The sequence below is a fragment of the Theropithecus gelada genome, chromosome 9 (genome assembly GCF_003255815.1).
Source record: "Theropithecus gelada isolate Dixy chromosome 9, Tgel_1.0, whole genome shotgun sequence".
Classification (NCBI taxonomy): domain Eukaryota; kingdom Metazoa; phylum Chordata; class Mammalia; order Primates; family Cercopithecidae; genus Theropithecus; species Theropithecus gelada.
The window spans coordinates 19,351,306-19,379,041 of record NC_037677.1 but is presented as its reverse complement, the minus strand read 5'-3'; the positions used below and the strand labels follow the sequence as shown (position 1 = coordinate 19,379,041).

Sequence of the window (27,736 nt, the reverse complement as noted above, 5' to 3'; positions counted from 1 at the left end):
AGCTAGGCAGTCTCTTTCTGTTTACGGAGAGAAAGGGGAAATGGAAAAGTCGGGGAGGCGGTGGCTGGCGTCCGCTGCGCCGCCCCTGGGCCGGCTCAGACGCCGTGAGTCAGGAGCAGAGCACGGCGGTCTGGACGTGCGGGCGACGCGGGGCTCACTCGTCCGCTCGGCTCTGGACTACTCGCCACGCTCTGGGGTCCGGCGCCCTGGCTCCTGCTTCTGCCGCTGCTGCCGCCGGATCCCGGTGGCCCGGCGTGCCCGGCTCGCACGGGCCTGCAGCCAGCATCGCACCGAACCTTCGGGGGTCCGCGGCTGGAGCGCTTGGCCGGCGTGGGAGCGCCAAAGCCGCAGGTAACCCAGGGTTGGGGGTCTCCGGCGTGTCTTTCGGGTCGCGTCCCGCCTGGGTGCCCCGGGGATTCCCATGCAGAAATGGAGGGTGACCCCAGCAGAGGGGAAAACTCTGGCGTGGGAAGAGGTGGGGGCGTGCCCACAGCTGCGCTCGCGGGTCGCCGGCTGCACCAGGCACAGCTGGAAAGCACCTTGCGCAAGGGTCTCACGGGGTGCAGACTCGCGACTCCTCCCCCTTCCTCCTCCTTCCCGGATCCGCAGGGCCCGGGCAGTGCTGGTCTGGGCAGTGCGCGGGGAAGCGGGGACCCGCTGTCACTGCGCCTCCCGCCGCCGACACCGCCTGGACGGCCGCGCTGTCCCTGCCCCAGACCCGGTGAGTGCAGCTCGGAGGTTGGAGGACCCGACCCTCCCAAATGCTGGGTGCTTTGATAATTTACAAGCTTTTTAGGCTCCTTTGACTTAGAGAACCAGGAGGAAGGGAGTGGGAGTGTGGGCTGGCGGAGCCCAGAGGCTTGTGAATGGCTGGAACTAAATTCAAGTTTGTAACCTGGACTGTATCCCGTGACTAAAGGAGTCATAGCAGAACACGAAGGCTGGGCTTTTGGTCTAAGAAAGAATACTAGGAGAAAAAAAAAAAAAGTTATTTTCACGGAAGTTGTTTTCGAGCGATAATGCATGATCAGGACTGACTGAAATTTTTCTAGCTCTAGGCGGAGAAGGACGCCCAGGGATAGTCCCCATAGTTAACAGGGGAAGACACCCGCTGCCTTTAAGAGTGAAACGTTGCGATGCTTGTCTATTTCACTTTGGGGAAGACAAGATAAAATGCTGCTCTTGATAAAAACGGGGACAGAAAGGCTCTTGCAGTTGCTTTACATACTTGTAGGCTGAGTCGTGTGTGCCAAGGAACGTGTAATCCACTTGCAGCTGACGCCCCCAGCTCTCTCCGAAGGATTGAGGTTTGTGTGCAGGTCGTCTGGCAGATGGCCCATGAGGACTTTGTCGTGTAAAGAAAATGGGAACGTGGAGGCATCTAGAGGTTTTGAAGCAAAGTGGCGGTCCTTCCTTCTATACCCCTGAAACGCATAATTCCGGGGCTTTTTGAGAACAAAAACATAATCAGAGATGTGCCCTGAGGGAGAATATACTATTTTGGCAGGATCTATCTATCTATCTATCTATATTAGTATAAATATATATATATAATTTTTTTTATTTTTGAGACGGAGTTTCACTCTTGTCGCCCAGGCTGGATTGCAGTGGCGCGATCTCGGCGCACTGCAACCTCCACCTCCACCTTCAAGCGATTCTCTTGCCTCTGCCTCCTGAGTAGCTGGGATTACAGGCGCCCGCCGCCATACCCGGCTTATTTTTGTGGAGACAGGGTTTCACCATGCTGGCCAGGCTGGTCTTGAACTCCTGACCTCAAGTGATCCACCCTTCTTGGCCTCCCAAAGTGCTGAGATTACCAGCATGAGCCACTGCTCCCGGCCTAAAAAAAATAATTTTAAATGGGAAATAACACAAGGAATAGTCATTCTTTGTGAGGCAGAAGCATATGCTGGTACGTTGGCCATTTTCATTCACACTTGCCAGGAAACACTCACATTTTGTTTATGTATGTGGAGGCAGCCAAGAGTATTATGTTAATGTTTAGGAACAGAATTTCCTCGTGATTTTATTGCTGATTTCTGAAATAATTCAGTGTAACTAGTTTTGACTGTATTTGCACATCTCTCCAATTCCAAAAGCTGGCATAATTTTCTGTTTGGTTAGGAAGCAGGAATTTTATGAGGACTTTTATTGTAAATTGTGTCAAGGGAAAAATCATCTTATACTAAACGTCTTTATTGCCAAACTAGAATACCTTCACAATCTGAACTTTCTAGGTGGCTACAGATCATGAATAACTCAGAAACCATTAGCTTATTGTGTGCTTCTTTAAGGCTGGAAAGTGCTGAGGCTTTTTGCAGGAGCAGTTAGCAGGCGAACTGGTCAGCAGGGTTTCTGGGGAGCATAGATTTGTGTGACAGGGGCCCTGTGTTGCTAAGGAATTAATGCAGGCACTGAGAAAAGTCTCAGTGTCAGACCCTCCTCCACCTCCTGGGTCCTGCTTCCCTCCCTCTCCCCTTTCCAGGCAACTCACAGTTTAGGGGTGTGGTTGTGTGTGTTTAAGCTCTTGGGTTTTACATATAAATGCTTGAGACTTTCTGCAGGATTTAAAAACCAAAACCTTGTATTACCGCTCTTTTAGGATTTGTCTTTTAGAATCTCCAGTCCTCACAGGAAAACCCCCCAATTAACAAAATAAAAGAATAAAAAGAATACTACTACTAATTTTTTTTTAAAACCTGTAAAATTTGTCTTCCCGGATCAGCAGAGTGAATTTGAACTGTGTGGACATTTTTCCTCTTTCTTTCTTGAGTCGTGTTAGTACTGAGAACTTTTTTTTTTTTCTGTCAAGTCATCCATTTGATAAACAAGTCCAGGAGACTTGGATCCTTTCAACCCCTGAGGCCCCAAATTAGGCTGTTTTTGTTTTAACTTCTGTGTTTCCAGTAAATTCGACAAGCAGAAACTGCAACTAGATGGCTCAGTAAAACCGATGTCAAATGTTCCTCCATTAATCTAAGAAGTTCCTTTCCTAACTCAGTAGACTCCAAGAACCTGAATCACAATCTCCCTCAAAGATGTACAAGATCTCGGGAGGGGAAGCTGCCCCCTCACTCTAGATTTCACTGTGTTGATAACAGCCATCAAAGCATTTCATGGGTTTCTGCCTTTTTTTCTCTCTCTCTTTATGTCTTGTTTTAGATACAATCTTCTTACTGCGAAGAAGCCAGGGGAATAGGTAGCCACATCTCATTTGCAGATAAGAAAGGAAGCTAATGCAGTATCTGCAAAGCCAGGAGTCTGACTCAGTACTTTTCTCTCTCATGCATATAAAGCAGCTAAAAATGACACAGCTTATTTACCATGCCCCTGACACTGCACTGAGCACTTTATGAGCTTGAACTCTTTTAATCCTCACGACCACTTCATGAGGTAGGTGCTGTTATTACTTCCATTTTACAGATGGGGAAAATTGAGGTTGAGAGAGGTTAAGTTACTTGCTTAACGTCATGCAAGCAGTAAATGGGAGTGTGGTGGGGAGGTGATGTGATTTGACTCCAAGCAGTCTGAGACCAGAGGAATGTTGGATTGCAGGATGCTAGACCACTTTCCTCAGACACAATTCATACGTCAGAAAATGACCATCAAGTAAGTGAATGATGACACTAAATTGCATGGTTCTTTTGTCAAATGAAATTCACTGAGAGGCAGATGGCTGGGTCATGCATGCAGGTGGCTCTGCAGTGGAGCATTTCCTGGAGCTTTGAAATGAAGCTCCAGGTTGATCAGAGATGCGTGGCTTTAGCCCTGAGTGTCCTGTGTGTTAAAGGCTTCTGCTTTTCGGAACTTGAAATACCTTTCAGAAAGAGGCTGTGCTTTTGGGAGTGCAAACGATGATTTAAGTAGACCAATGTGCCTTGAAATTCTCTTAGATCTCTTAGAGCTTTTGTCTTTTCTCCTTCAGAACAGAGATGTTCTAAAATCCTGAGTAACAACATCAGTTTTCACTCTTGCTTTACTTTCTTTTTCTCATCTACAGATCTCCAAGTGTGGCAGCTGATTTGTATATAAGAGCTGAAATGCAATTTTGGTTCATATAGTCACTTGGCCTTGCTTACGATATATTTGACTTTCCTGGCTTCTTTCTACTATTCACAGCTTCTAGAGGGCTGTTTATCTAGATATTAATCTTCTGGGACCCTCAAGATGTTTGCTTTGCACTATTAAAGAATTCTGGTCCTAAGGGAGGACAGCTGAATCATAGGTTAAATGCATCGTCATCTTTCTCATACTCATCGCTGGGAGAACAAGGTTCCCTGTCACCCTTCCAATTAGCTGTTTAACTCATTTGCATAAGAATCATTCCTGAAACTTGACCTATTGCCATCAAATTTGTTTAGATTGAAATCCATTTTTCCAGCTTCTGGCTTTCAGGGCCGGAGTTTTATTTGCCAAGTTAGCTCCTGCATTTCGTGAAAAGGTTATTTTTCTTTCAAGTCACCGGAGGCATAAAAAAGCCATAGCGATTTTTGCAGGGAGGGTGCCACTTTGGGGGAATCGCTGGGTTGTGTGAAGTTGGAAGCCCTAAAGAGCCGGAAGCCTGAGGTCTTCAAAGATTCCTGAGCTGCTCTTGATTGGTGTGTATGCGTAGTGAAAGTTTGTCTTCAGTGGCTGTAGCGGATACCACTGACTCCGTGAGTAACAGTAAGCTCTCTGGGTCTCAGGTTTCCCCTCTGCAAAGTGAGCTGGACTAAAGGTTATCTTAGGTCCCTTTCTGCACTGTCAACTTGAATTCACACACACAGTTGACACAAAACCCTCGTTTTCTGAACAAAAGCATATAAAATCCTGTTGCCAATCCTTGTATGTTAGTTTCCCATTGGTCTTGAATGCAAATACAAATATCGTAAACTAAGGATTTGTGTTTTCTTTCCTAGACTCTCCGGAAAGCGCAACAGTAATGGAGTACATGAGCACTGGAAGTGACAATAAAGAAGAGATTGATTTATTAATTAAACATTTAAATGTGTCCGATGTAATAGACATTATGGAAAATCTTTATGCAAGTGAAGAGCCAGCAGTTTATGAACCCAGTCTAATGACCATGTGTCAAGACAGCAATCAAAACGATGAGCGTTCTAAGTCTCTGCTGCTTAGTGGCCAAGAGGTACCATGGTTGTCATCAGTCAGATATGGAACCGTGGAGGATTTGCTGGCTTTTGCAAACCATATATCCAACACTGCAAAGCATTTTTATGGACAGCGACCACAAGAATCTGGAATTTTATTAAACATGGTATGTTTCTTTCCAATCAGTTGGGTGCTGTGTGCTCAGCTTTCCTACTGCAGCTTCATTTAATGCAGAGTGGTGTTTGAATTTGGTTTAGATGGGCTGCCAGGTATGATTTTAAAAAATGTGATCATCAGTAAGAAGTACCTCCATGTCAAAGATGCAAAAAAAAAGTCTTCATTAAAAGTTCTATTTAAAGACTCTTGATCATATTTTAGTAGTATTTTTCTACAAATAGGTCATTAAGAAGGATGTATTTTGGCTGGGCACAGTGGCTCACGCCTGTAATCCCCACACTTTGAGAGGCCGAGGTGGGTGGATCACTTGAGGTCAGGAGTTAGAGACCAGTCTGGCCAACATGGTGAAACCCCGTCTCTACTAAAAATACAAAATTAGCCTGGCGTGGTGGCAGGCGCCTGTAATTCCAGGTACCTGAGAGGCTGAGGCACGAGAATCCCTTGAACCTGGGAGGTGGAGGCTGTGGTGAGCTGAGACTGCACCACTGCACTCCAGCCTGGGCGACTAAGTGAGACTCTGTCTCAACAACAACAACAACAACAAAGAAGAATGTGTTTTAATTTAACAATTCACTAAAAAGTTTATTCATCAGTTATGCAGAAAAGAAAGGCTTAATGAGACTTCTTTGTCTGAGAGGAGAATAAACACTTTGTCATTAATTCATCTTCTTGAAGGTTGAATTATTTGTTCTTTTCTTGTCACATCCTGAAATGTTATTAATTCATTTCTGCAAAAATGTCGTATGTAGGCAGTAAATAGCTATCCACAGATTCACTCTCTTTAATTGGCAAAGTATGAATGGCAAATGATATATTTGCTTAATCATCGCAAGTATGCAAATCATGCAAAATACTGTGGCAACATTTTGTTGCCCTAATAGTAGATCAGGTGATGTGTTTAGGTGTGCCTGGGATTCTGTCAGGCTTTTAGTATGGCAGAGGTGAACGTAGGTGCTGGCTAAAGGTAACCTAATATTTTTAAAAAGAATAATTTGCAAAGGAGTAGGTGGTAGCTTACAAAACATGCTTATGGATGAAAGTGACGCCCTTTCTTTTGGTGTATCTAAATGGTAAAATGGCTAATGTAGGGGGAAAGTCAGTGCTGAGTGAGTATGGAGTCCAGACAAAGTACTTAATTATTTTGTTTTTTTTGCATACTACATTCATTTAATTAGAAACAACACAGTAATTTAGGTCAGGTATGTAGTGAATTGTTTTTTCAGAAGCCAGTCATATTCAACCATAGCTCACCATGGAGCAAGATCATATTTTGCACTGTTGTGTGACTGCTTTGGTCTGGATCTATCAAGCTCTATTTAATAGTCAACTAAGTACTTTACCTTCAGAATATTTCTTCCTTTTATAAATGAGAAGTAATCATTTGAACTAGAAGCCATATCTGATTTTCCCAACTAAAGGATAGTTGGAGAACTCGGGTTCAAAGTTATATATATGTCTATACCGAGAAATATAATTGTTTGTGTATTTCTCTCATTTTTAATGTATTTATTTGTTAAAGTGGGAATTAATTTTTTTAAATCCTGCTCCTTCTATAAAAATGAGTATTTTAAATGAAAATATGCAGAAAAAACCAAATTATTCTTGCTTGTAAACATGCAAAGACTTAGGTATGTTTGCCTATTCCCCTGGCCTATCTGGGAATGTACAGAAAGAAATTCAGGAAAATTAGAAGAAATACAAAAAAATAGCCTTCTGAAGTCTTTTAGGAGTGGGGCCAGAAAAGTTAATCCTAAAAAGGAGAGAGACTAAGACATTAAGAGGAGGGTAAAATTGTATCAGCAAAGGGTTTGAGTAAAATGTTGTCATTACCTGCCATGGGTCCTGTACTCTTTAAATGAACAAGTACATAATTAAGGAGAATTCTTTTTTTTTTTTTTTTTTGACACAGAGTCTCGCTCTGTCACCCAGGCTGGAGTGCAGTGGCGCAATCTTGGCTCACTGCAACCTCCGCCTCATGAGTTCACGTGATTCTTCTGCCTCTGCCTCCTGAGTAGCTGGGATTACCGGCGCCTGCCACCACGCCCGGCTAATTTTTGTGTTTTTAGTAGAGACGGGGTTTCACCATGTTGGCCAGGCTGGTTTCAAACTCCTGACCTGAGGTGATCCACCCGCCTTGGCCTCTCAAAGTGCAGGGATTATAGGCGTGAGCCACTGCGCCTGGCCAGGAAAAATTTTAAGAGTAAACAAATGCATAAGTAAAGGCAGGGATCTTGAAAAACTTGAAAAAGATTTTTATTTTAAAAATGATCAAGAATATAACATATAAAACAAGAAGACTGAAAAACAGAATAGAATAAGAGGAGGACCTTAAAATCCACTGGATCGTAGACATGGCCTCACTAGGCAAATCGACCCAGTGGTTGATGGCTCTGGGGTACTGCAGTTGACTTTCCTGCTACTCACATTAAAGATGGACTACATTGCTGTGCCTGCTAGGTAACCCATCAGAGCTCCATGATTCATAAATGATAGCCTAGGGATTGGGACTGTCATCTCTGAACATAGTCACTTCAAGACAGTAGTGAAGGAGGCAAGGCTTGCTTTCGGCTCCCTTTCATCCTCACATGGAACATTGGAACCACCCAATGTTCAAGATCTTTCTGTTCCCATCATCTTCCACCCACTACCCTATCAAAACTTTACTCATTGGGCTTCATTTGCTGCTCTCTAACTCTCAGCTTTAGGAAAATAGCAGCTGATTATCTATTACACGATTGGTTCCTAGGTAAAATCCATCTATACGGTGTATCTACATAGGGATGGGGAAACTTTCATTCAAGTATTTACCTATTCATTTGCTAGACATAGCTTGGACATCTACAGTGCGTCAGGTGCTAGAGATAGTATGGAACAGTCTGTGCCTCTGGGAGCTTGCTGCCTGGTACATGCAGGATGCAGTTAAATAGGCAATTATAGTAGAATGTGCTGCTTCCCAGCATACCTGCACCCTGTTTCCTCTGGCAGTGCACAGGCAGGATACCTTACATAGCCATGAGTGTGGTAGAAGGAAGGAGAATGTCAGCACAGCCTTCCAAGAAGGATTGATGCCTAAGCCAAGGTCTGAAGTGTTGAGTTGGAGTCAGTGGGATGAAGTGGAGAGGGTTCCAACAGCATGTGCAGAGACCCAGAGACATAGAGACCTGATGTGTTCAGGCAGCCAACAACCACAACACCATAGAGTTATTTAGACAGGGTGCAGAACCAGGAATCACAAAAGTATCCTGAAGCACAGTCATGTTCAGTGATTGTGTGTGTGTGTGATTTTACTAAAAATAATATTTGTTAAAGATCCCACCAACATCCAGCAAGACCTGGGGAAGAAGCTTTGGGAGACTAACCTGGGAATTGCTTTGGGTAAGAGTGCTGCATGTTATTTAGAATCTACGCTGATTCATAACCTGGTCTGGGAACAAATAATCTAAAATGGGTTCCAAACACTCAACTTTGTGGTGGTTTTATGGGGACTGAAGGACCCCATTCCTTCACTTTTTTACAACTTTATAAGTGTGAAATGCTGAAGATGTTCCTTAGGGCTTAGTCATGGAGTTATGGCTTCTCAGAGTTGAAAAAGCGTTTAAGATACTTAAGTCCAGCCCTCTGTCTAGTACTCAAAGAACCCTATTCTTCATCTCCAATAATTGGTAGAACATTTTGGTCTATTTTTGAAAATCTACTGTGACAAGGAGCTTATTACACACTGGGACACAGTTTCCTATTTGTCCAGTCCTGACTGTAAGAAAGTTCTCTTGCTTATATAGAACCAAAATTCATCTCTGACCATTTAGTGCAAGCCCTACTTGTTGGCCATTAAAAAAAGTACATATGATGAGCAGTTTTGAAGATGATGGGCCCTGAATTAAAGTACCTGTGTTATGTAGTTCAGCTCTGAAACGGATTAGCTGTGTGACCCTGGGATGGTCATTTCACCCGTCCTTTCCTCAGTTTACTCATCTATAAAATGGATAACATCATGACACTCCATAGGGTTGATATTTGGAGCAATTAATGAATACACATGACCTAGTTACACATAGTGAGTGTTAAATGGACACAAGGCCTTGTGGGAGTTGCTGTTATATACAATTGTTACACCCCTTCCTTATGACAGTCCTTCCAAAATTTTTCAAATTGCATGTTCCCCAGATCTTCTCTCTTCTTTCACATGCATTTCCAACTGTGTCCATGACTTCTCATGAATTGTACTGTTAACTTTTCTCATCATCTGGGCAGGACGCTGTGAACTCAAGCTGGTATTGGTGTCTATCTTGGGGCCATATTTTGAATGTGAGGATCCATTCGTTGTGATCAGCAGAGTAGGACAGAGCTTGCTCAGCCTTTGTGCTAGATAATATGCCTGCATGACTAGAGATCAATACCATGTCTGTTTCATAGTAGCATATTACACAGGTCACTTGTGGAATTTATTCTTGCTACAATACTTAAAAATTTTTCTCAATATGCTGCTTGTTGGCCTGGTGTTGTTTAGTATAAATGACGGTGATCTGGATGAGGAAACAGAAAGTGTGCTTATAATGCCTGCCCTTAGAGATGATTTTGGTAAGTTGAAGAATTGGCAGAGATAAGCAGCATAGAGTTCCCTAAGATGGTTTAATAGGACTGGGTGTGGTGGCTCGTGCCTGTAATCCCAGCACTTTGGGAGACTGAGGCCACTTGAGCCCAAGAGTTTGAGACCAGCCTGGGCAACATAGTGAAACCTCCATCTCCACAAAAAATAAAGTCAGCCAGGTGAGGTGGCACACACCTGTAGTCCCAGCTACTTGGGAGGCCGAGGTGGGAGGATCGCTTGAGCCTGGGAGGTTGAAGCTTCAGTGAGCTGTGATGGGGCCACTGCACTCCAGCCTAGGTGACAGAGCAAGACCCTGTCTTAAAAAAAAAAATTATAAGGCCCCCTAGAAAGAAGAAAAACACCTATCTAAAATTTAAATATAGGGTTCAAGACCAGCCTGATCAACATGGAGAAACCCCGTCTCTACCAAAAATACAAAATTAGCTGGGTGTGGTGGCACATGCCTGTAATTCCAGCACCTTGGGAGGCTGAGACAGGAGCATCACTTGAACCCAGGAGGCGGAGGTTGTGATGAGCTGAGATCATGCCATTGTGCTCCAGCCTGGGCAACAAGAGCGAAACTCCGTTACAAAACAAAACAAAAAAAGAAAGTTAAATACAGGGGACCCGGGGCTAGGGGAAGAACCAGGCATTTGCAGAACTACAAACTGGTCAGGACTTACACATTACACTAGAAATTCAGGGCCAGCCTAGGAGAACTCACTCCAGCCACTGCACTCAAGCCTGGGTGACAGGGCGAGACTCTGTCTCAAAACAAAAACAAACAAAAAAAACCCAAATTGGGTTACAACAAATTTAGGTTGATAAAACTTTCACGAAAGTGAGTTAAACATAGAGATGGTTCACTGGAGGGTGCATTGAAATCAGGCCTATAAATATTTAATGACAAGAAAGGGAAAATCAGCAAGTGCTCTTGAGTGTCTAAATGTCAAAAGGGACTAAATCCATCATGTTCTCAGCATGCTGCAAAAGAGGCCTCAGCAACCAGAGGCGACATACTTCTTGAAAGGAAGTCATCTTTCAAACAAGGCAAGACCGCCATCTGCACTTATTCATGTTAGCCCTAGGGCCCTGCACAGGGTCTCACACAGCAGAAACGCTCAGTAAATAGTTTCTAAATTTAATGACTTCATATTTCTAAGCATTAGAGTTAGTCTCTGCTTTATTCCCTGACTAATAGTGAACACATCTGTTTGTGGGATGTGTAGCTAAACTTAGCAGTGGTGGAGCTGACTGAATGGCCCTTACAGTTACTAGAACTATTTCTGTAGCCGTGTCCCAAGTGAGAAGTCCCACGCATCTGCAGATGAATCAGGAGTTCATTCTCTTCCCGTGTCGTAGATTTGGGGATTTGTCACATTCCCTTCAGCTGCTGCTGCTGCTGCTTTTGAATTTTAAACAAAAACAATTCTTTTAAAAGAATCAGGAGTTCATTCTCTTCCCATGTGGTAGATTTGGGGATTTGTCACATTCCCTTCAGCTGTTGCTGCTGCTGCTTTTAAATTTTAAACAAAATAGAAATGGGATCTCAGTGTGTCACCCAGGCTGGTCTTGAACTCCTGGCCTCAAGCAGTCTTCCCACCTTAGCCTCCCAAAGTGCTGGGATTATAGGCTTGAGCCACCACACCTAGTTGTTCAGCTTCTTCTGTTACTTGAAATAGGTTAAGGTCCTTTAATAGTTTCACAATTCCTGAGCCAGGCGCCATGGCTCACACCTGTAATCCCAGAACTTTGGGAGGCCGAGGCAGGTGGATCACTTAAAGTCAGGAGTTCGAGACCAGCCTGGCCAATATGGTGAAACCCCGTCTCTACTAAAAATACAAAATTTAGCCGAGCGTGGTGGTGCACACCTGTAATCCCAGCTACTCAGGAGGCTGAGATGAGAGAATCCCTTGAACCTGGGAGGCAGAGGTTGCAGTGAGCCAAGATCATTCCATTGCACTCCAGCCTAGCCAACAGAGCAAGACTGCATCTCAAAAAAAAAAAAAAAAAAAAAAAGTTTCATAATTCCCGAATTCCGAATCAGAAGCTGTAATATTACTGATTACATTGAGGAGAAACTGGTACTGAGGCGATTTATCCCTTGAAAGAACACTTTGGACATGTTACAGACAGGTATTCCAGATCGCATTTCCCATGAACTACCATATTATTTTGTTTTAATTTTGATTATAATTATTTTCTCTTCTAATTTTTTCCTCTTTAAAAATTGAAATATATTTTATATATAGCCAAATACACAGATGTTAAATGTCCAATTTTACGAGTTTTGACAAATGCATGTGCCTTTGAACCCACATTGCTATTAGAGTAGACCTCTTAATTTTTGTTTTATTATTTTAAAATTTATATTGTGTTTTTATTTCTTTCTGTAGAAATGAGGTCTCACTATGTTGCCTAGGCTGCTCTTGAACTCCTGGCCTCAAGATAACCTCCTGCCTCAGCCTCCCAGTGTGCTAGTATTACAGGCGTTATCCACTGCTCCCAGCTGTCTCTCAATGTTTGAATCAACTAGTTTTAAAACTTCTAAGAGTCAGCTTGCTTGTGAACCCTGGGAGGTCAAGGATCAGCCACCTCTTGTTCATGGCTGCCTCCGCAGCGCCAAACACAGTGCCTAGCAAATTTTGCACACAATAGATACAATGCATGCAATAGATATTAAGTGAGTAAGTAGATGAGAAGTAATTCAGCCCTCACTTAATTTACATAGCATTGTCAACTCATAGCTCTGGCATACGCTGTGGTTTTCCAAAATCTTCCATGATCATCAGTTAATTTTGATGCTCTTTCTCTGTATGCATCATGTGTGAGTAATAGCTATGTGGACTAACAGGTTCGCACATTTTAATAGAAACAAGTCAACCTGCAGGCACGGTTTATATTTACGCAATCTTTATTTTCAACCTTTTGGTTGCCATAGTCATGCTTTTTTAGATAAATAATTTTTAAAGTTCTATTTGGCAATTAATTACTCATGAGTAGGTGGAAATATGACCAGGTCTGACCAGGCACCTGTGTCTGTTACATGCTCTCTCTGACTTCCTCAAGCTCTAAATATAGGTCTGTACAGTTGGTAGGATTAAGCACGGTGACATTAATTTCGTAACTGTGTATCAGAATGCTGCTAAAATAACCAGTTTCCTAATGGAAACTTAGAAAAAGTCAACTTGACTGAAGTCCTCACCCTCTCACATTTTTATTTTGCTGTAGGTCATCACTCCTCAAAATGGACGTTACCAAATAGACTCTGATGTTCTCCTGATCCCTTGGAAGCTGACTTACAGAAATATTGGTTCTGATTTTATTCCTCGGGGAGCCTTTGGAAAGGTATACTTGGCACAAGATATAAAGACGAAGAAAAGAATGGCGTGTAAACTGGTATGTGTTATGTAACTAGATAACCCACACTGTGTGTTTGGCATTCTGGCTTTTGTTTGTTTGTCCATTTGCATTAACCAAAGATTTTTATCCTTTGATTGGATCTTATCTAAGGGTGCACTGCCTCAAAGCATTTGTTTTTCTGAATTCGTTGGCTACCTGGGGCCATTCAGCCCCAAAATCTCTGTTTAGGAGCATAGTTGATTTTAATCTAGATGATTACAAGGAAAGTGCTGGTTTTTAAAGCACTGATTTGGATAAATAACATCATCACTCTTGGAGAGAGGTAGAGAAGAGCCGTCCTGTGAAGTAGGAGCAATTCTATGTGCTTCTCCTTTCATTCAGCTGCGGAGGGGGCCAGGCAGAGGCAGAAACTGGGAAGGAGGTAGCCTTCTCAGGAAGGCAGATTTAAAAGGCTGAATTTAAATATATCAATGATTGAAAAGACCCTATCCCTTCTTTTTTTTTTTTTTGAGACAGAGTCTTGCTCTGTTGTCCAGGCTGGAGTGCAGTGTCGGGGTCTTGGCTCACTGCAAACTCCACCTCCTGGGTTCAAACGATTCTCCTGCATCAGCCTCCCAAGTAACTGGGATTACAGGCACCCACCGCCATGCCCACCTAATTTTCGTATTTTAGTAGAGACGGGGTTTTGCCATATTGGCCAGGCTTGTCTCGAACTCCTGACCTCAAGCCATCCACCTGCCTTGGCCTCCCACAGTGCTGGAATTACAGGCATGAGCTGCCGCACCTGGCCTGATGTGATTTTTCGTTTTGATTTAGATGGGGGTTACATTTGTACATTCAGCTGATAATTCATTAAGTTGGACCCATCATTTTTACACTTTTTTGTATGTCTGTTTTGCTTTAATTAATTTTTCAAAAAGTACAACAAAAAAATACACTCACTTTTGATTTAACAAAAAATAAAATAAATAATTGCCAAATATTATGTCTTGGTCTCTCTTATTGTAATAAGAGAGTAGCTGGGATTACAGGCGTACACAACCAATGCCTGGCTAATTTTTGTATTTTTTGTAGAAACGGGGTTTCAACATGTTGGCCAGGCTGGTCTTGCACTCCTGGCCTCAAGTGATCTGCCCACGTTGGCCTCCCAAAGTGTTGGGATTACAGGCATGAGCCACCGTGCCCAGCTTCAGTGCTTATTTTAAATACGTTGCTATAATAGAGTATGAACTGTGGCAACAAACACTTCATACTATCTCACAACAAACTGAAATATTGAAAATACAACCTAAAATCTAGGTACCATAGATACTGTTGTCTAATAGGTGGGAAATTATCTCTTTTTTGATTCATTCATAATTTGAAAACATTGGATGGATTTCTGACTTCTAAGTGAAAATAATAACTCATTATTTTGTTTTCTATTTTCTTGTTCTGAATTTTATACTGAAAGCGGACTAGCATAGTTAAAGGCAGATCTGAGGCGAACAGTATTGTAACCGGGCAGTCCATTTTCACACAGGGCAGAGTATTCTTGAGGGCATTTGTTTGCCTTTTGGTTTTTGCATTGACCTATATTATATATTTTTAAGATGACTTTGGGGTTGTTTAGAATCTCGCTCGTATTTTTGTGTTCTAGATCCCAGTAGATCAATTTAAGCCATCTGATGTGGAGATCCAGGCTTGCTTCCGGCACGAGAACATCGCAGAGCTGTATGGCGCAGTCCTGTGGGGTGAAACTGTCCATCTCTTTATGGAAGCAGGCGAGGGAGGGTCTGTTCTGGAGAAACTGGAGAGCTGTGGACCAATGAGAGAATTTGAAATTATTTGGGTGACAAAGCATGTTCTCAAGGGACTTGATTTTCTACACTCAAAGAAAGTAATCCATCATGATATTAAACGTAAGTATCTTTGGACATATACCTTTTTGGCTCAAAGAGACTAGTTATTCAGGAGACAAACAAGCTCCTTCCTGTAATCTGAAGACCCTCCATGAAGGGTGGAAAGCTCCCTCAGAGCACCGTCCATCTTCCTTCTCCAGAGACATGTCTTAGAATCATGCAGGGTTACTAGAGCTTTCCAAGTCATACGGAAAGATTACTTTGAACAGTTGTTGAAAAGTTATAGCTACATACCTATTAGGTACTGCTCTGTTAAAAAGGCTTTTAAAATTGCAGTTTAGGCTGGGCGTGATGGCTCACGCCTGTAATCTCAGCACTTTGGGATGCTGTGGCACGTGGATCACCTGAGGTCAGAAACTGGAGACCAGCCTGGCCAATGTGGTGAAACCCTGTCTCTACTAAAAATACAAACAAAAAAAAAATTAGCTGGGCGTGGTGTTGGGTGCTGGTAATCCCAGCTACTTGGGAGGCTGAGGCAGGAGAATCATTTGAATCTGGGAGGCGGAGGTTGCAATGAGCTGACATGGCACCATTGCATTCCAGCCTGGGTGACAACAGCAAAACTCCGTCCCCTCCCCACCAAAAAAAATGCGATTTACTTAAAAACATACAAACACAGAGACAAATATTTTTGAGAAACAAATACCTCTTTCATTTTGTATACCAATGTAATAATAATCCATTAAACACAACTTTGATAACTGTTTTCTAGGAGTCTGATATGATGAAGAAATAGGTAAACCTTTAATAGCCAGTACTCAATTAGAGTGGCATAACTTTTACTGGAGGAAAAAAAAATGGGTATTTTACTTTTCTGCTTTAGAAAAGTGGCTTGACAACAATATGCTTATGTCTTAGAGTTTGAAACTCAAGTTCTTGACCATTATTAATGGCTACAATCATTCATACCCACATTGGCTGAATTCCTGATGGATCCGAAGTGATTTTCACCTAAAATCTGAGCTGCATTCTCCCCTTTTGAATACAATACACCCATCTCACTAGAGGAAGCATTTCAGTCTTTTCTGATTTGAGATTCATTATTGTTTCAGATAATGTTTGCATTTGACTTATGAATATGTAAAAAATTTTGTCTTAAAAAATTTCCTCTCATTTTAGCTAGCAACATTGTTTTCATGTCCACAAAAGCTGTTTTGGTGGATTTTGGCCTAAGTGTTCAAATGACCGAAGATGTCTATTTTCCTAAGGACCTCCGGGGAACAGAGGTAATTATATTCACATGAAAAGGGTTACTATTTTATTAAGAATAAAAAAGGAAAAATTGTTCTATAATTATCGTGGGAATGAAGGACAAAGAAGGGAAAGAAATCCATTGCATTAAATCATTATTATCCTTGGAACACGTTTAATGAGCACTTGCTCTGTGTCAAGTACTAAGTTTAGCACTTGATTTTTTATTTATTTTTTGCTATGTTATTTATAATACATAATAGTATTTGTAATATAATATACATGTTGATATATAGAACATTTCTAGATATAGAACATATATAGAACATTTATAAACAATGTAATGACAAAATAGATCATATTTGCCCGGTGTGGTGGCTCATGCCTATAATCCCAGTGCTTTGGGAGGCTGAGGTGGGAGGATTAATTGAGCCCAGGACTTTGAGACAAGCTTAGGCATCATAGCAAGACCCCATCTCTATAAAAAAAATTCGTTCAGGCTGGGCACGGTGGCTCACACCTATAATCCCAGCACTTTGGGAGGCTGAGGTGGGCTGATCACCTGAGGTCGGGAGTTCGAGACAAGCCTGACCAACATGGCGAAACCCCATCTCTACTAAAAATACAAAATTTGCTGGGCATGGTGGTGGGCACCTGTAATCCCAGCTACTCGGGAGGCTGAGGAAGGAGAATCATTTGAACTCGGGAGGCAGAGGTTGAGGTGAGCCGAGATCGCGCCATTGCACTCCAGCCTGGGCAACAAGAGTGAAACTCCATCTCAAAAAAAAAAAATTAGTTCAGTGTGGTGGTACACCCCTGTAGTCCCAGCTAGTTGGGAGGCTGAGGTGGGAGGATTGCTTGAGCCTAGGAGTTCAAGGCTGCAGTGAGCCATGGGCACTCCAGCCTGGAAGACAGAACAAGACCTTGTTTCAAACCCTCCCCTCCCCCACAAATAGATCATATCCACAGTTCAGCTTTATGTTGTGTGGTTTTGGTTTTGGTTTTGGTTTGTTTTGTTTTGAGACAGAGTCTTACTCTGTGGCATGATCGCAGCTCACTGCAATCTCCACCTCCTGGGTTCACACGCTTCTTAGCCTCTTGAGCAGTTGAGATCACAGGTGTGTGCCACCACATCCAGCTAATTTTTTGTTTATTTTGCTTTTTCAGTAGAGATGGGGATTTCACTATGTTGGCCAGGCTGGTCTTGAACTGTTGGCCTCAAGTGATCCTCCCGCCTCCCAAAGTGCTGGGACTATAGGTGTGAGCCCCCGTGTCTGGCCCACAGTTCAGCTTTCATAATAATTGTAGAATTATAGTTAACTTTATAATAAGTTTAGCCCTTAAAAAGCAGTATGTTATTTAATCCTTACAACAACCCAGTTGTTCTAAATACTATTATTGTAAGCAGATTCTATTGTTATTCTCATTTCACAATAAAGGAAATAAGTTTGCAGAGATTAAAATAAAGTGTCCAGAGTCACTCAGTGACAGACTCTGGACTTGAACCCAGTTCTTTCTAAGTCTAACCCTAAAGTCTAACTGCTACATAACTTTAAAAAAATATACTACTATATACATTATTAAAATATATTACTGATATAACTAATATCACTTTGTTTTGGCTCAATGACAGTCTCAGTTATCATGATCATTAATATTTATGAGGACTCTGAAGGCCTCTCTTTGAGCCTAGGAATCCTATAATAAACCTCAAGTAGTGAGCATAAATGTATCTTATTTAAAGATGTAAAATAGCACTCATGTTTAACTCATCTGTGAAGCAAAAAACGACCCAGAAAAGCCTTTCTTTCCTGACTCTAAATGAGATTCTGAAAAATTCATTCGAGGGCTTCCAAATAATATATTTAACATTCACATCATTATGCTGGCTGGTTGATTCAATTAGCAAGTGTCCGCTGAGCATCTGCTATGTGGCAGGTTCTTGTGGGCACCAACAAGGAAGCATGAGACAAGGCAATGAGGAGCAAGCCTTAGTGGTACTCCAGCAATCCTCACTCTTTGGTAGGGGGACTTACTTTAAATTATCTGAATTATTAAAAGAGCAACCGTTTAGGGATGGGCATGGTGTTCCCACACCTGTAATCCCAACCCTTTGAAAGGCCAAAGAGGTGGGGGTGGTTTGCTTGAGCCTAGGGGTTCGAGACCAGCCTAGGCAATATAGTGAGACCTCATCTCTTTTGAAAAAAAAAAAGAAGGAAGAAAGGAAGGAAAATGGAGGAGGGAGGGAGGGAGAGAGAGAGAGTGGGAAGGAAGGAAGGAAGGAAGGAAGGAAGGAAGGAAGGAAGGAAGGAAGGAAGGAAGNGGAAGGAAGGAAGGAAGGAAGGAAGGAAGGAAGGAAGGAAGGAAGGAAGGAAGGAAGGAAGGAAGGAAGGAAGGGAGGGAGGGAGGGAGGGAGGGAGGAAGGGAGAGAAGAAAGAAGAAAAAGGAAGGAAGGAAGGAAAGGAAGGAAGGAAGGGAGGGAAGGAAGGAAGGAAGGAAGGAAAGGAAGAAAGGAAAGAAAGAGAAAGAAAAAAGAAAGAGAAAGAAAGAGAAAGAAAGAGAGAAAAGAAAGCACAACAGTTTAGTTCACAGTTGATTGTGATGGGCACAAGGTTGGGTGCAAGCAGGAAGGTAAATGGGTGTAAAATTGCCTCCTTGGCCCCTCACCACTACTGGGGGAAGCTTCACTGCCTGAGCCACTCAGCCCCATGCCCTTCTCTTTGCTGGAAGTGCCCATAGGAAATAGAGAGAGGGTCTTTGACTGCACCTCTATGTCAAGGTTACCAGGTCAGTCTTGGTGTTCAATCAGATGACAGCCCTTAGTCTAGTTTAGCTAGTATACGTGTTGCACTGAACTGGATTGCAGCAACAAAAAAATTATCTTCCTTTCAAACCAAGATTCTTCCAGCCTGGGCAACATTATGAGACCCCATCACTACAAAAAGTAAACAAACAAACAAAAACTTTACTTTTTGTAAAAATGGCATGGTGGTGCATATCTGTAGTCCCAGCTACTCAAGAGACTGAGGTGGGAGGATTGCTTGAGCCCAGGATGAGGCTGCAGTGAGCTGTGATTATGCCACTGCACCCATAGCCTGGACAGTAGAACAAGACCTTGTCCTAAAAAAAAAAAAAAAAAAAACAAGATTCTGTATGTAAGTGCTTTCTCAACTCTCTCAAAGCCAAGACTCTCCGGGGCAACAGAAGAAATCCTTCTTTTGCAAATATTACCGAAGTTATTATTGAAAATACTCAAGCAGGGATTCTTGATAGTTTGAGCCGAACAATATTCAGAAGGGAAACTGTAGTTTGTTTGTTTGTTTGTTTTTAAGAATGCTTAGTCCCTAGATCTTAAGAATACTTTACCAAAATGTGAGATCTCATAAGACTTAATGCTTACGACATGTTTTCTTTGGAAAATGTTTCAGCATATTTGGCGTTAGTCAGGAGTTCAGATATGTAATATTCCACCACCCTTTTTCCTGGAACCAGTTTAAGAAACAAACTATTTATGGTATGAAAGATGGAAAATACTTTTCTCTTCCTGGCAGTGTGGTGAAGTCGAACATTTTGCAACATTGGAGAAAGAAGTGTTCTTTCTGGGGCTGTCTAGCAGAATGCATGGATGTGAGATAATAACATATTTTACTCCTGAGTAGTATTTGGATCAGGTTATTTTTGGCAAATGCAAATTGCTTTTTGTGAGTTGCAAAACTGAGCCTCGGTGTTTATAAATATAAACCCTCTTCTAATCAGCCTGCATTTACTATCTGCCTAATACACATGAGTTGAAGTTTGGTAATGAACAAAGTTTTGAAGTCACCAATGAAACCTTTCAACAAGCTTGCTTTTGCTCTTCCTACTTAAAGAGCTAGGAGATCAAATTAGTCAGTCAACTGTGCAGATTGGCTGATGTTAGAATTTGATCATGTGGCTACTGCACAGTCATAGACAATTTCTGATTTCTGCAGTATAGCTCCCAAATGCAAATCCTGCTTACCCCTGTTTGATTTCTCTCTCTAAGCATCGGTATTCAGAGCATTCTACTGTAACCATGTAATACACATACAGGGTTAATCTGGTGTGTACAGAACCAACTGTTTTTGAGTTACATGATACAGAGAAAGAATACATTGTGAATGTGAATAACAAATCAGAATTACTTTTAGAACTTGGTCCTTTTTGAAAAGTCCTTCTAAGTCTGCTTGGTTTTACTTTTGTAAGTTAACTATATAATCATCACACGCACATATACGCACACATACGGTCTCTTTCCCTTTCTAATAAACATGTTGAGAGGTGAAGGGTTCGATCACTGACATCAAGGTTTTCTCTTGCTCCGGTGCCCAGCCCCAAGGGTGCAGAACTCTCAGAGAGCCCTGTCTTGGCCCCACCAGGGCTGTTTCATGCCTTCTAATCAGCCAGAGTGCTTGAATATCATGCTCTGCTGCTCCGTGATCTATCTGGTAGTTGGTAGAGCTTGAAGAACAAGAGCCCTGAGCCAGGGTTTCTGCCTGAGGGGCAGCACCCAGGCCACCAGGCTTACAGATGCTCCATCTCCCCAGGCTGCCTAGGCGTGCAGTCACGTAGAACCTGCAGAGCCACCTCTGCACAACCCCTGTTGCCTACACCAGCAGTGAGCACTCGGCCCAATCCTTGCTGTATTGGCGGGGAGGAGGGGATACAGCAGAGAAGGTAGGCATCCTCTATGGACAGTTAATAATACCCATTGCATTTCTTTTTCTTTTTTTATTTGATTGTGTTAAGAACACTTAGCATGAACTGTACCCTCTCAACAAATTTTTAAGTATACAATACACTATTGTTGACTATAGGTACAATGTTGTGCATTAATTTTTTAACTTTGTGATCTATTTAGTAGCAAAGTCCGTCTGGAAAATCCTTTGGCTTTGCTGCAGGGAAAGCTTGAGAACAGGAGCTCAGTTTGACCTGTTTGCTGAGAGCAAAAGGAAGCTGGCCCGGAAGTGGCTTGTAGGAAGGAGTTGAGCAGGGTTAGGGTGGGGAGACTGGGCAGTTTCTTCGGTTTTTGTAAGCTAGTTCTCTACTTACTTACCCTGAAATGTATTCCGGGAACACTGACCTCCATTCTGTTACTCACGTGGCAGACAGTGTACAAGCTGTTTCAAGCGAAATATTGATAATTAGGATATTAACTACTATATGTCTGCACCAGCCATGAATACAAATGACTGGTCACCAGTGTTTGCTGTATTCCTTTTTTAAAAAATGTTTAATTAAATTAGGTAACTAATTAATTTGTAAAGATGGGAGGTCTCCATCTTGTCCAGACTGGTCTCAAACTCCTAGGCTCAAGCAATCTTCCTGCCTCGGCCTTCCAAAGTGCTGAGATTCGGTGGCTCATGCCTGTAATCCCTGCACTTTGGGAGGCCGAGGCAGGTGGATCACAAGGTCAGGAGTTTGAGACCAGCCTGGCCAACATGGTGAAACCCCATCTCTACTAAAAATACAAAATTAGCCAGGCGTGGTGACACATGCCTGTAATCCCAGCTAGTTGGGAGGCCGAGGCAGGAGAATAGCTTGAACCTGGGAGGCAGAGGTTGCAGTGAGCCAAGATCGCGCCATTGCATTGCATTCCAGCCTGGGTAACAGACGGAGACCCCGTCTAAAAAAAAACAAAAATAAACAAAAAAAACCCCAAAGTGCTGAGATTATAGACATGAGCCACCATGCCCCACCTCTCTTTGTTTCTTTCTTAAGTTTAGAAATAAATGCTTCTTAGAGAAACTATTTATAAAACCAACCCCGTTTATTCAGCATGGACTCATGAAACCCAAAATAACTTATACAATGTTAATATGGTTGCATTTAATATTTAGTCACTGGGCTACATGGTAGGTAAAAGTAGCAGATAGTTTGTAAAAATGACTCTTTAGAATCACTTTTACAACATTACACTTTATTTTTTAAGTTTTTCCCTTTCAAGACATTTGTGTTAATACCCTATGGACTTATATCGCCTTTTACCATTGCAGATATTTAGAGAGTTAGCAATGTAACAACAAACAGATGAAGAAGTCTGTTTGTAGTTCATTTAAATATAAAAGGAATTGGCTCTAGTAGAAAACTTAGCTGCACCTGATCAGTGTACTGCAGAACTTTGATGAGTGGCAGTCCCAGATAGATTCCTGGTTCTAGTCTCTTTGCCGCCAGATCAACCAGAAAAGGGTGTTTTTTTGTTTTGTTTTGTTTTGTTTTGTTTTGAGACGGAGTCTCACTCTGTCTCCCAGGCTGGAGTGCAGTGGTGCGATCTTGGCTCACAGCAGCCTCCACCTCCCAAGCTCAAGCAATTCTCCTTGCCTCAGCCTCCCAAGTAGATGGGATTACAGGTGCCCACCACCATGCCCAGCTAATTTTTGTATTTTTAGTAGAGACCAGGCTGGCTTTGAACTCCTGACCTCAACTGATCTGCCCACCTCGGCTGGGATTACAGGTGTGAGCCACTGCGCCCAGCCAGGTGTTCTTTATCAGACTGCAGGGACACCTCCAGCAAGAGCTGCATGGTTCCTGGGGAATGCCTGCATTATTCTCCTAGTTTAAGGCGAATGAGTCAATTTCCAAAACTGGAGTAGGGAAATGGAACCCCACACAAAGGAGGGGAATGAAGCTGAATGTTTCCCGCTTCTTTTTCAGATTTACATGAGCCCAGAGGTCATCCTATGCAGGGGCCATTCAACCAAAGCAGACATCTACAGCCTGGGGGCCACGCTCATCCACATGCAGACGGGCACCCCGCCCTGGGTGAAGCGCTACCCTCGCTCAGCCTATCCCTCCTACCTGTACATAGTAAGTGGGGTTCAACCAGGCCTGGGGCGGGGTGGGGGCTGAGTTCTGCATCCCACAGGCTGGGAGGGGACTGCTCTGCCTTCTATACCACCCCCATCTGAATGAGGGAATGGTGAAATGACAGGTAGCTACAAGTTCTTCCCATGTAGAAGCAAGCTCCATTCTTGTAAAGAAAACATAGCTTACTAAAATGTGCATTGGGCATAATTATGCTATTCCATTTTATGTGTAATAATGCAATACTACTAGCATCAGAGTAGCGTAAATGTATCAGCCACCGAAGTTGTATATGTTCTTTGAACACTTAAAACATTTTTTATTATTAATGTTCACACCAGCGTGGCTTGTAGTGGAACATGCAATTCCCAGTTTACTGTTGATAAATTCAGGAGCAGACACTTCCCTGTTACTACATAGTGACTTTTGGGCCACTGATTTGAAGCTGTCACTGACATTCAAACCTAGCACTTATCTTTTGCAACATTAAACCAGAAGATGGGTTTAACCTGGTATCCTTTAGAAATTAAACGGTGGCTCACGCCTGTAATCTCAGCACCTTAGAAAGCCAAGGCAAAAGGATCTCTTGAGCCCAGAAGTTCAAGACCAGCCTGGGCAGCAAAGCAAGACCCCATCTCTACAAAAAATAAAAAAAAATTAGCTAGGTGTGGTAGTGTATGGCCTGTGGTCCCAGCTGCGTGGGAGGCTGAGGTGAAAGGATCACTTGAGCCCAGGAGTTCGAGGCTACAGTGAGTTGTGTTCATGCCACTGCTCTCCAGTCTGGACAACAAAGCAGAGACCCTGTGTCAAAGGGAAAAGAAAAAATAAATTAAAGGGAAACTTGCTTGCTCAAGGGCACGAACTGCATTTGTTGCAGGGCATGTGGTGGGAAACGGATTACTTTCTAGGTCCTGTTACTAGCGTGCGTTTGCTGTTGAGGGTGTATCTCCATACCTTTGATGCTAAGAGAGCTGGTTTGTTCATAGATCCACAAGCAAGCGCCTCCACTGGAAGACATTGCAGATGACTGCAGTCCAGGGATGAGAGAGCTGATAGAAGCTGCGCTGGAGAGAAACCCCAATCACCGCCCAAGAGCCGCAGACCTACTAAAACATGAGGCCCTGAACCCGCCCAGAGAGGATCAGCCACGCTGTCAGAGTCTGGACTCTGCCCTCTTTGAGCGCAAGAGGCTGCTGAGTAGGAAGGAGCTGGAACTTCCTGAGAACATTGCTGGTAAGGACACCCTGCTGTGTGCCGTACCCTTGCTTCCCTTCTGTTTCTGTCCACATCCAACCTCTAATGTAGTTCATGAAAGCACTTGGAAAAAAAGGAAATAACTTCTTGAGTACCATACCTTGCTTGAGAAATTTCAGCAAGATTAACAGAAGCAGGTTTTTTTTTTTTTTTTAAATTGGCTAATTTAGCACCAAATTATAATAGATTTTCAGTGCAAGTGTAGGTAGCAGAGTCACTGGAAAATGCTTCTGACTTGCTTTTCTACAACTTGCTTTTTTGCAACGTTTGTCTTAACTCACCTTTTTGTTGTTGTTGTTGTTGTTGTTGTTTTTTGAGATGGAGTCTTGCTCAGTTGCCCAGACTGGAGTTCAGTGGCATGATCTCGGGTCACTGCAACCTCTGCCTCCTGGGTTCAAGTGATTCTCATGCCTCAGCCTCCTGAGTAGCTGGGATTGCACGTGCCCACCACCATGTCTGGCTAATTTTTGTATTTTTAGTGGAGACAGGGTTTTACCATGTTGGCCAAGCTGGTCTCTAACTCCTGACCTCAGGCAATCCACCTGCGTCAGCCTCCCAAAGAGCTGGGATTACAGGCATGAGCCACCGTGCCCAACCTAACTCATTTATATTAAGCCACCCCAGTCCTTGGTAGGGGAACATCATGGCACTGCCCTGCACAGATAAAATACTGAGTTTGAAGTCAACTTGCATTTCCATCTTCCTTGGCTTAAAATCTTGCCAGTTGTAAATTTTTCCCACTTAAGAAAGTCTGAGGGCCGGGCGCGGTGGCTCACGCCTGTAATCCCAGCACTTTGGGAGGCCGAGACGGGTGGATCACAAGGTCAGGAGATCGAGACCATCCTGGCTAACACGGTGAAACCCTGTCTCTACTAAAAGTACAAAAAAAACTAGCTGGGCGAGGTGGCAGGCACCTGTAGTCCCAGCTACTCGGGAGGCTGAGGCAGGAGAATGGCGTAAACCCAGGAGGCGGAGCTTGTAGTGAGCCGAGTTCACGCCACTGCACTCCAGCCTGGGTGACAGAGCAAAGACTCCGTCTCAAAAAAAAAAAAAAAGAAAGTCTGTATGCATTCCAGGAGCATTGAATATGCATAGACAAGGGTTTCCATTTTTATTAAAAATCTGTGGCATTCTTAATCCATTTAGGTCCAAACCCAGATGTCAAGCCTGGCGCACTTATTTATATTTCTTTGCTGCTTGTCTGACTTTTGTGTATTTAAAGAGAACGATCTGGCTGTTGGAAAAATATGCCAGGATTTCTAACTAATTTCTTGTCTCCATTGACTCCTGTTTGAACTTTTTGTTCTATGTCCTATTATGTGAACTTATCCATAATGTTCCAAGACCCATCTTTCACACTTAAGACACTGTCTTATTAGGCCCCAAAGGATTTATTTTACTGCAGAAGGAACAGGTATTTATTATTTGACAGGTTTTCTTGTAACTTACTTTTTAATGTTTTCCTTTTCAGATTCTTCATGCACAGGAAGCACCGAGGAATCTGAGATGCTCAAGAGACAACGCTCTCTCTACATAGACCTCGGCGCTCTGGCTGGCTACTTCAATCTTGTTCGGGGACCACCAACACTTGAATATGGCTGAAGTGGCATGTTTTGGCATGCCACTTCAAAAAACATGTCATGTTTGCTCTAAATTAAGACAGCGTTGATCTCCTTGGGGGCTGGTTCTGCTGCCTTGACACAGGGGCCCTGTACAGTGAATGGTGCCAGTTTTGAAGGAGCAGTGTGACCTCCCGTGACCCATGAATGTGCCTCCAAGTGGCTCCTGTGTGTTTGACTTGTGAAGCTATCTGATACACACCAGTTCTCAAGGTTCTCATTTCTCAGGTGATGTGATTCTAAGGAAGGAATTTGAGAGTTCACAGAAGGATCGTGTCTGCTGACTGTTCCATTCACTGTGCACTTTGCTCAAAATTTTAAAAATACCCATCACGAGGATAACAGAGTAGCCTAAAATTACTATTCTTGGTTCTTATTTAATTATGGAATCTTCATTTTACTCAGAATAGTCGTTTTGTGTATATTGGTGTATATTATATAACTCTTTGAGCCTTTATTGGTAAATTCTGGTATACATTGAATTCATTATAATTTAGGTGAATAGAACAACTTGAATATCGTAGCAATAAGCTGGACTAGTGTCTTAAAAATGGCTAACTGATGAATTAGAAGCCATCTGACAGCAGGCCACTAGTGACGGTTTCTTTTGTGTTCCTATGGAAACATTTTGTACTGTACATGCTATGCTTAAGACATTCAAAACATGATGTTTTGAATGTGGATACAACTGTGTAAACCACATAATTTTTGTACATCCCAAAGGATGAGAATGAGAAAAAAAATGAACACTTTTGTAAATTATTGATGATGCTCCTTTTGTAATTCTTATGACTCAATTTTCTTTTAAGCATTTGTATATTAAAATAGCATACTGTGTATGTATTATATCAAATGCCTTCATAAATCTTTCATATATGTGTGTATATATATGTATTTGTAACATTGTAAAGTATGTGAGTAGTCTTAAGTAAAGTGTGTTTTACATTATGCAAATAAAACCCAACACTTTTGTCCAATGTAACTGGTCAAATCAACTGAATAAATTCAGTATTTTGCCTTAGTTGTCGTGAAGCCTGTGATTCTCAACTGGGACTGAGGATGGGCTATAGGAGTTGAGATATAGACTGGAAGGAAATGTGTATCATAAGAAGGCAAAAAATACCAGGAGCTTTGCAAATTGTATTAACACACTCCTTTTCTATTGCTCTTGTATGAAGCTATTGTCAATTGGAATGGTTTGCATCCCCCTGGTACACTGAGGTAGAAAAAGTAACTGTGGTTGTGCCTGTAATCCCAACACTTTGGAAGGTTGAAGTGGGAAATCTGCTTGAGCCCAGGAGTTCGAGACCAGCCTGGCCAACATGGTGAAATCCTGTGTCTACAAAAAATACAAAAATTTGCCAGGTGTGATGGTGCACGCCTGTAGTCCCAGCTACTCAGGAGGCTGAGGTGGGAGGATCACTGAAGCCTGGAAGGTGAAGGTTGCAGTGAGCCAAGATCATGCCACTGCACTCCAATCTGGATAACAGAGGGAGGCCTTGTCCCCCTGCAAAATAAAATAATAATTGTGAGCCACTGGTTTAGGGTTATGTGGTTCTATTTTGCACCCTATTTTTATACATTTATACTATCCTTGAATACATGCTTGCATACTCTTTGTCCATTGTTACGTGGCAAGCTAATAACTAGCCATTGTAGAAGGTGGCTTTAACTCACATACATCAAATCTAGTGAAAGCTGTTGAATGGAAGTCTATCATCTACATAGCT

General features: G+C 42.6%; 1 protein-coding gene across 1 annotated transcript; it reads left to right on the top strand.

The window, feature by feature from the left end:
* MAP3K8 (mitogen-activated protein kinase kinase kinase 8) lies at nucleotides 1-26,983 on the top strand. The gene is made up of 8 exons (XM_025397849.1): nucleotides 1-351; nucleotides 4,899-5,257; nucleotides 13,088-13,255; nucleotides 14,859-15,120; nucleotides 16,240-16,346; nucleotides 22,984-23,136; nucleotides 24,120-24,366; nucleotides 25,859-26,983. The coding sequence occupies exons 2-8, from the start codon at nucleotides 4,922-4,924 to the stop codon at nucleotides 25,987-25,989; spliced, it is 1,404 nt and encodes a 467-aa protein (XP_025253634.1). The 5' UTR covers nucleotides 1-351; nucleotides 4,899-4,921; the 3' UTR covers nucleotides 25,990-26,983.
* The last annotated feature ends 753 nt before the right edge of the window (nucleotides 26,984-27,736 follow it).

What these genes read in the sequence shown, in the direction of transcription:
- MAP3K8 (XM_025397849.1), top strand. Translation starts at nt 4,922, where the DNA reads ATGGAGTACATGAGCACTGGAAGTGACAATAAAGAAGAGATTGATTTA. An exon ending in CTGGAATTTTATTAAACATG is followed by an intron (nt 5,258 to 13,087) that starts GTATGTTTCTTT and finishes ATTTTGCTGTAG; the next exon opens with GTCATCACTCCTCAAAATGG. An exon ending in AGGACCTCCGGGGAACAGAG is followed by an intron (nt 16,347 to 22,983) that starts GTAATTATATTC and finishes CTTCTTTTTCAG; the next exon opens with ATTTACATGAGCCCAGAGGT.